The 9,299-nt window shown below is 40.7% G+C and overlaps 1 protein-coding gene across 1 annotated transcript; it reads left to right on the top strand.

Annotated features, from left to right (window-relative positions):
* The first annotated feature begins 659 nt into the window (after positions 1 to 659).
* ptges (prostaglandin E synthase) lies at positions 660 to 6,291 on the top strand. The gene is made up of 3 exons (XM_080419291.1): positions 660 to 825; positions 1,584 to 1,666; positions 4,808 to 6,291. The coding sequence occupies exons 1-3, from the start codon at positions 718 to 720 to the stop codon at positions 5,055 to 5,057; spliced, it is 441 nt and encodes a 146-aa protein (XP_080275417.1). The 5' UTR covers positions 660 to 717; the 3' UTR covers positions 5,058 to 6,291.
* Positions 6,292 to 9,299: the final 3,008 nt, after the last annotated feature.

Genomic DNA, 9,299 nt, shown 5'->3' on the forward strand with positions numbered 1-9,299 from the left:
GGTGTGGGGCATAAATAATGGCTGGACAGGTTTATTTTTTTGTTTTTAATGTGTCAGATAAAAATCATAGTATTTTCAATCTGTCAAAATTTACATTATAGGCTGTTTATTACTTTTTAGGCTCAAGGGGTCAACAACTGCCCAAACCTTTTAGCTCGAGACCCAAAAGAGACATTTGATGTCAAACTAGTGAAAATAGCAGATCTACAAGCTCACACAACGTGATAGCAGATCTACAAGCTCACAACGTGACACGTTGTGAGCTTGTAGATCGGCTATTTTCACTACTTCATCATTAATGTTTTCTAATTTATGGAATTTGTTTGTTTGATTTATTTCATTTATTTATTAAATAATTTTTTGACAAAAAAATCATTGAATTTAAGCTAGTTCATGAAAAACTTAGCATTTTTGGGGATACAAATATGAAATGTAAGATGTTAAAATATCAAATGTTTTTTGATAATAATGATAATTAAAAACAAAAAGTAGGAAATGAAAAAAAATGAAGGGACCCATGAAAATGTGTCTGCGACCCACAAATGGGTGCCGACCCAGTTTTTGGGAACCAGTGAAAGTTCTAGCGTAGTCTTGGGGGAGGGGTGCGCTATATAAACTTCTCTGAAAGTGAGTCTACTTCATTCTCTGCCGCACGCGTCCTCCTCAGCAGCCTGCTACAATAACTGACAAGGATTTCGGGGACTTAAAGGAACAATCATGATATATGATGACGTTTGCTCGTGTTTCATTTTCTATGCTGTACTTCTTATACTAAAGATGTACATTATAGCAATAATAACTGGACAAGTGAGGCTTCGAAAAAAGGTGAGTGACCTAAAAATATCCATCATTTAAAGCCCTACATATTCATTCATCCAATGCATTGTGAGCAGTGGTGGAAAAAGTACTCAATTTGTTTTACTTAAGTAAAAGTATCATACTGCAATGTAGACATACTCTGTTACAAGTAAAAGTCCAGAATTCAAAATTTACTTGAGTAAAAGTACAAAAGTATTGGTATCAATTTGTACTTAAAGTAGGCCTACCAAAAGTAGAAAGTACTCATTATGCAGATGTCCCATTTCACAAGTTTTCAGATGCATAAGATGTATAAAAATCTTTTGAAAATAGCAGATCTACAAGCTCATTTTCAAATGGCCGAAATGTATATAGGGTTGTGGGTAATGTATGTTTTGTAATAATAATAAAAATCTACAAAGTAACTAACTAGTAACTAAAGTTTTCAAATAATTGTAGTGGAGTAAAAGTACAATATTTTCCTCTGAGATGTAGTGGAGTAGAAGTACTGAAAGTAGAGGTAGAAGTACTGAAACTTTGAAATACTCCAGTAAAGTAAAAATACCTCAAAATTGGACTTAAGTACAGTACTTGAGTAAATGTTCATATTCCCTACATATTCATTCATCGCAATGCATTGTGAGCTTGTAGGGCCAGTTGAAAGTGTAAAAACATCAGAAGCCACTCATTAATTTATAGAGCTTAAACAAGGCACTGAAGGCAGCACCACATGCAATGTCCTTTGAGAGAGAGTATGACTATTTTTCCATTCTTGGCTCTAAAAGGCTTTCGCCAACCCTGAGGATGCTGTCAGACATGGGGGTCTTCAGCTCTGCAGAGAGGATCCCACCGTGGAACGATGCCTAAGGTGAGACACTACAGGAATGATTCAGTAGGCCTGCTTTATTCGTGTGAAATAGGTTTAGCTACAGTCATCACAACGTTAACATTTGAATTGGTGTAAAAAGTATTCTAAATGTTGAGTATAGCATGCCATGACCTGAGATGAATAGCCTATAGTCTCATGAGGAATAGTGGGGAAACTCTCTAAAAGTGTTTGTTTGTTTGTTTGTGTGTGTGTGTGTGTTTGTGTGTGTGTGTGTGTGTGTGTGTGTGTGTGTGTGTGTGTGTGTGTGTGTGTGTGTGTGTGTGTGTGTGTGTGTGTGTGTGTGTGTGTGTGTGTGTGTGTGTGTGTGTGTGTGTGTGTGTGTCACACTTGTATGTATGTTAATTTAGCTGTGCTGCATCTGTTGTCTACTCCCAGCTACAAATTAATTTCAAACGGGTCAAAAAAAAAATTATGGAACTTTTGGAGTGTGAATTACGAGTAGGCCTATTGCCTATTTAGGTATTTTTGTTAATTGTTAGGCAAAATTCTATAATAACAAATAAATGATTAAAGGGGTACTACATTCCTTCATCTTCAAATAACTGGTCCTCACCAATGCTCATAAGATGGCATCATTTCTGTATACTCGCTCTGTGTCTCAGCCGGAGGAGGGAGTTCAGAAACATGCCTGCCAATGACGTCATCGATGGGGATTCCAAGCTAATGGAAACTACAGAATTTCTCATCCTAAAAAGTTAGCATGCTTAAATAGAAGCTGAACTATCCACAGCCCACCTCTGAGATGCAGAGTGAGTAATTATACCATCTTATAATGAGCATTAGCAAGGACCAATTATATGAAGATAAGGCTGTTGAAGTGCTCCTTTTAAGAATAGCAGAGAAGGTAGATAGAAGGTAAATAAAAGTAGCGAATGATATGCATTGGTCACACTGAGGTGCGTGAATGTGCATGGGTCCTACTTCTACATCAGCCATATGTGTAAAAGTTAAAAAGTTTTGAGTGATTTAGACAGCCAAAGATCAGTCACTGCATTGCATTATTAGATGCAGAGTTAATTCAATTGTAGAAGTGGAATCTTAGAGGTCCTCAGTTGGATCGTATTCTTTTTAGATGGCTGTTCACCCACAGTAGTGTTATCAGATTGAATAAATGCATATTCACCCACATGGTTAACATTCTGTGAAAATAGCAGATCTACAAGCTCACACTATTTTCCTTGAAGAGTGTTGGTGTAGAGGGAAACAAGGAGCAGACCAAGTATAGCCCCCTGGGGAACCCTGTATAGGGTTTAAATGTTTAAATGGTTGTTCACCGTCCTACAGCAGGGAATGCTTGTTTTACTTTAACTTGCCAGGAAATGATCCGTGGTGCTGAGGACAGCAGCTGTATGCTTTCTCAACACACTATAAACTTTATAATCCCTGATCCCCCTCCTCTCATCACCCTCCAAGACCCATATTTTATATCTTTTAATGACAGGAAACATTTCTTCACTCGCACACAATTATCTAGCATCACAAATGAAATCTAATCAGGGAATGTTATGACATTCAGGCCCCAGGGTAGATATGATCACATCCCTTTCTAACTCTACCAATGCTGTGCTTGTGCTGTGTGCGGCTGGTTTTATTTAGTTTTTGTCTTCCAGTGCAGGGCTCCTAAAATAATATTTCTTTCTAAGTTTCCTTTGTGGTTGCACAGGAAACGGGGTGGGTGGGGGGCTGGCGGGGGCTAGTGGGTCTATGACATCCACAGATTCTGATTAGTCAGGCATTCCAAGAAGCAGCTACAGGGGCCGAGGTCGCAGCTTAATGAAAACACAGCCTAATTAGGCACCGGGCAAACCTATAAGACATGTGGCTTTCTGGAGAATTTTTTTTAAAGTGAAAACTTTACAAGAAATTGCATTTTAGGTGACATGGCAATGAATCATAATGAAAAGTCATGCTTTTTGGCGACAGGGAATGTTGGGTAACAGATGCTTTTCATCTTGTATAATTAATCATTGTCCTTCCTTGGAAGTACAGTAGCTACTGATGTCATGTCCGTAGCATGGAATGCAATCCAGTGGTTTTCTCCAGCATACTGTATTCGCTGTGCTTACACTGTCACCGACACAACATCACTTCAGAGGAAAGTTCATGATCCACCTTAAGTCAAACAGACTTAAAGGGGAAATCCACCCATTTTCAATATTTAACTATGTCATTAATATAGCATAAAGGAGTTGTGTGGAAATAAGAAAAATTAAAAAAAAAAATAACATTGCAAAAAAATTTAACATTGCAAAAAAAATTAACATTGCAAATTACACCATGATGAGTCATCACAGTGTAATTTGCAATGTTAATTTTTTTTGCAATGTTAAATTTTTTTGCAATGTTATTTTTTTTTTTAATTTTTCTTATTTCCACACAACTCCTTTATGCTATATTAATGACATAGTTAAATATTGAAAATGGGTGGATTTCCCCTTTAAGGTGGATCATCTGTCATGACTCAAAGACAGAACAATTCACTCAAAGACAGAATAATCTTCATGCAATGCAGGGTTTTAATGACTTGCATCCCTTTATCATTACAATTCCTGGAAAAAGGGAGCAGGTAAAGTTTATGGGAATTCTTTATGCTATCCAGAAAGAATTATGGGAAGTGAGGGAACGATTGAGCAATGCTCTGTAAAAACCAGATGTGTGTCAACGTGTTTCCCAGTTTTATGTGGAAAAGACATTATTGAACAAGAAAGCAAGAGTAGCAATTGTGGGAATGATGACATTTGACCAGAAAGCGAGGCCATTTTTTCAATCCTCAAATAGCTCAAGGGACTATTTTCGGGTTAGGCCTTGGATTTAGGGTTTGGTTGCATGTCTGTGCGTGTACATGTGTGTGTAGGCATACCTGTGTATGTGCCTTTTAAACTTATAATAATGGGTTAATAATGGGCACTCATGAAGGTAAAAAAAAAAAGCATTACAAATGTGTTTGTACACATTTATACACTCAGTTAAATTTACACCGAAGATTTTGCTGTGAACTCACCAAATGGACCTTTACAGATCCAGTTCGTTCCATTTCTACACTCTCAGAGTTAAATTGTCACTCAGGATTTGACAGTGTAGATAACAAGGGTGACTGACTGTATTTTGTCTCCCACGCAGGGCTCACCGTAACGACATGGAGAACATTTTGCCTTTCCTATTCGTGGGGGCCGTCTACTGCCTTACTGGACCCTCGTTGGCCGTGGCCCGGCTGCATTTCCTGGTGTTTTTCCTCGCCAGAACGCTACACAGTGTGGCCTACCTGTTGGCCATGCGGGCACCCACACGGTCGTTGGCCTACATCATCGGGCAAGTGCCCTGTGTTTCCATGGCAATACAGGTCCTCAATGCAGTGGCCACATATGCCTAACATCTCTGAATAAGTGACTGAACGAACTGCTGTGGGGTTGTGGCTCATATATATATATGTCACAGTACGTTTGGAGAACCAGTACGATTGAAGACAGAGCGCTCGTTTTTAGGCACGGGGCTCCTTCGGGGCGAGGCGGGGCTTTTCGAGACAGGGTTTATTAGCGAGGCTCGCGAGGAGGAGGAGGAGGACGGCGCTGCGAGGCGGGGGGTTATTACGCGAGGCTCGCGAGGAAGAGGAGCCTCCTCCTCCTCCTCCTCCTCGCGTAATAACCCGTCCCGTCCTCTCCTTCTCTCCTTCTCCTCCTCCGAGGAGGAGGAGAAGGAGAGCGCGGAGAGGCGGGGCTTTGATGCGCCGACGGAGACCTGTCTTTTGTTGTTCCCCCCCACATAGCAACCAGGAAGCTACGCTAGGGGAACCATAATATCTATGAGGGGAACGCTGAACACGCGTTCACACGCACGGCGCGCCGACTTAGTGGAGCTTGAGGCCGAGGAAGCGCGCCCTCGCGCCTCCAGGCGCGAGTGCCCGCGGTGACCAGCCGACGCTCCACTAGTCGACTCAGCGCCGTTTGATTTGTAAACCGATAGGGACAGAATAGTTCTTTTCATGGATCACTGTGTGTGTGTGTGTGTGTGTGTGTGTGTGTGTGTGTGTGTGTGTGTGTGTGTGTGTGTGTGTGTGTGTGTGTGTGTGTGTGTGTGTGTGTGTGTGTGTGTCAGGGAGAAAGTAAAACAAAAGCCAGAACACAATAAAAGTATCTAAACAGTCCTGCTTTCAATAAACCAAAAAAAGCATGAGTGCGTGCGCGTGTGTGTGCGCGTGTGTGTGTGTGTGTGTGTGTGTGACTGTGTGTGTGACTGTGTGTGTGTGTGTGTGTGTGTGTGGCCATATATGTTTGTGCACAAGCCTGGCTTGTGGCTCCCTCTAGTGCTGGGTGGGTGGTAAAAACGAGCGCGCTTTCTTCAATCGTACTGGTTCTCCAATCATACTGTAACATATATACTACAAACATATATATAAAGATACATGATCATCAGTCCTAGTGCAATAATGGTGTCTGCTTACACCAACGCTGAGTTCTGTGAAATATTCAGTATTGTATTTTACTAGTTTTATACATAAAGGTCAAAATGTGAGAACGTCTTCGTGACCTATCTGGGGAAGTTGTTTGAAGTTAAAGGATTGTGTTATCATGTACTGTATATTTTTCAAATGAAGGTCGTTTTTCTTGCATTTTATCTTGTTTTTCATCGACCGCACAGAATCTGAAGTGTCTTAGGAGACAACGTTATACATTTTGTTTAAAGCAGCTGGGCCTGGACTGGAGAATGAACTCGTAAAATGTAGTGATTAACAGCTGTATTACCATCACAGATTTATCTGCTGTCGGTGTCTATGAGTATATTTATATGTTAACATCTGTCTGCTACATTCAGCTGAGGCACAATGGATAATGGCATGTTGAGAACTGTTCTATTTGACAGAACTTTCCACTGAGAAGACTCAGTGGAACAGATGTTGAAGCTGTGTTCTGTTTCATTGAATCAGGACCTGGCCTTACTTGACCCTGGAGGTACTAGGGCCAGTAAACTTCTGTCTGGCAAGAACCCAGAGAGAACTAGAAAGTTGTATTGGGTCACATAACAGAACCAAGCCTGAAGTCTCTGGTTTGAGGCGTAGTTTTATGTAAAGTATTTCCATGATAACTTATTTGTTCACATTATACTTGTTCTTGAATTCTTATTATTACCCTGAATGCATAATTTGATATTATTTTTTAACAAAACCTGGATACTGTAGGAGCTATTTTTATTACTTGGGGCAGAGTGATTGTGCAATGTAATCTGTAAAGTGTAAATAAAAGTGACTGAAAACTGAAGAAGAAAAAAAACACGCTCATTCTTTCTAACTTAGCCTAGTTATGGAGAGAGTGTATTCTTTTTCTCAGGGGAGAGGGCCCCTCTGTATGTGTGTGTATGTGTGATGATGTAGGAGTTCACGGCAATGCTCCAGCATTCCTCTACCTCTTATGTAAGACCTTGGCCTGTGCTGTGTCCACCAAACAAGCTGTGTCCTCCTGGGTTGGGCTCGCTGGGCTGGGGTGCTCAGACAGAGACACAGAACAGTGCTCATTCATGCATACATTTGGCTAACACACGTGTATTTGTTGCTGGTAACTCCTATATGCTGTCTATAGAGAACAGTAAACACACAAGAGTGTTCATTTAACTCAAGATTTCCAAATGTTTACATTAACAGTGAGGATTTTACTTTACTGTGTTGTTACTGTATCTTTAAGTTTGTTTGACATGCAAACTCGCACTCAAATCATTCCTCTTTACTTTAAGTGGTTCCATGATACAGTATAATGGGATCACGACTATAGAAAACTACAAAAGATAATTTTCCTTGCTGAAAATGATTACACTTCCCTGTGTTTTTCCAATGATTCAACTTTGATGTGTAGAGCAAAGTTTAATAATCAGAAATTATGAACGTGGAAGTTCATTCATAGGATGAGTTAAATATCATTGATATAATAATGTGAATGACAGGTGGTAGCTTGGGTGTGTCCGGTTTTGTCATATACTGAGTCAAGGAGGTCTGGTCTGGTCTGGACTGGTCTGGACTTGCCTGTGCCCTTGGGCCATGCATGTTCTATAGAGGGAAACAACTCAACGTCCTCTTTCCTCACACTCCCCTTTTCTCGCTGTTGCAGCCTTCTGCAGATAATTCTACCTATTTCAGTTACCTACTGGGTTGTATCATAAGAAGCACAGACTACATTGGAGTCGAATGAACAGACTGATATAGATTAGTATTGCACACACGTCAATTAATTTCATGGAATAATAATAATGATGCCTACACATGCTAATGAAAGACAAACACAAGGTAGACACTCTCAATTGTCCAAACCATCTGCTAAAGAGAAATGAGAGTGAATTATTTTTTTGAATGACAGCGAACAGGCAGAGAGTGAAAGGTGGATTGGAGATTGGAACTCCACTTTAAAGAAGCCGCAGTGGAAGACCACGGTGACTGTGGCCCGTGGTCACTGCTGGGGGCAAAAATTGTAGCTTGTAGATGGCTATTTTTGTCTTAAATAGGCCTTAAGTGGTTAATCACACTGCACTGAAAAGCAAGGTCCAAGACCCCCAGTCAAGTGACAATAAATTACATATAAAACACAGTGCACACAAACCTGGATGTGCGGGAATCCAACACATAATAGCCTGGAATCTTCAGTCAGAACAAATGAAACATGAGCTGTCAGATTTGTCAGGTTCCCAGGATAGAGGCACAAACCCTTGAGGGTAAAAGAGGGGCAAATCCTCTGTGGTATGTCAGGGAAGGAAAGGAAGCAGTCGGGCCCGGGGCAGGTTCCTCCACCATCCTCTTCTCCCTTATCACTTTACCTTCCTCCTCCTCCACCTCCTCCTTCATCTGTGTGTGTGTGTGTGTGTGTGTGTGTGTGTGTGTGTGTGTGTGTGTGTGTGTGTGTGTGTGTGCGTGCGTGCGTGCGTGTGTGTGTGTGTTACATAGCAGGTTCAGCCACCCTTTTGTCATCAACCACTGCATATGAATTCCATCACAAAGATAATGTTATCAAGGTACAGCAGTCAAATAAAACAAGTTAAAACAAAGGAAAACACTAAAATAATAGCAAAACTGATCAGCTGACAATAAAAAGATGATGTTAATGGGAATACCCCTGTTGTTCTTTCCTCTGCCAGTAGAGGGTACTACAGGCTTCATGTTTCCTTGTGGGACCCTGGTGGGTTTTGCATTTGGTGAACAGTCAGAAATAGGAGAAATCTTTAGTAAAATGTGTCTGTACCTCCACAGACTTGTTCTTGAGGACAGGAAGAGAAAGTAAGATAAGAGTAAAATAATGGAATTTCAGCCTGAATACAATATTGAATAATGAACCAACAAGTATCACTGAATTATTTTTACATAAATAATAACAATTATGTATTACTATTAAGGCAAGCTACATGAGTCCAAACATGGCATTCAAATCTTTGTTTGACTTTGTTTGTTGTTGTTGTTGCTGCTGTAATTAAACGCATGACTACATGAACGTGCTCTCACCTCCTGTAGCCTTTTCCTCCGAGGTGGAAAGACTGGTGACGCGAGGTTACCTGTAGCCTAACGCAGCTCCACTGACAAAATCCTTCACACCACTGACACCTACTGGACAAATTGCACCAGTGGTCGATTCAGCATCACAGC

This window comes from Gymnoscopelus braueri (genome assembly GCF_963280865.1).
Source record: "Gymnoscopelus braueri genome assembly, chromosome: 22".
NCBI classification, from domain to species: Eukaryota; Metazoa; Chordata; class Actinopteri; order Myctophiformes; family Myctophidae; genus Gymnoscopelus; species Gymnoscopelus braueri.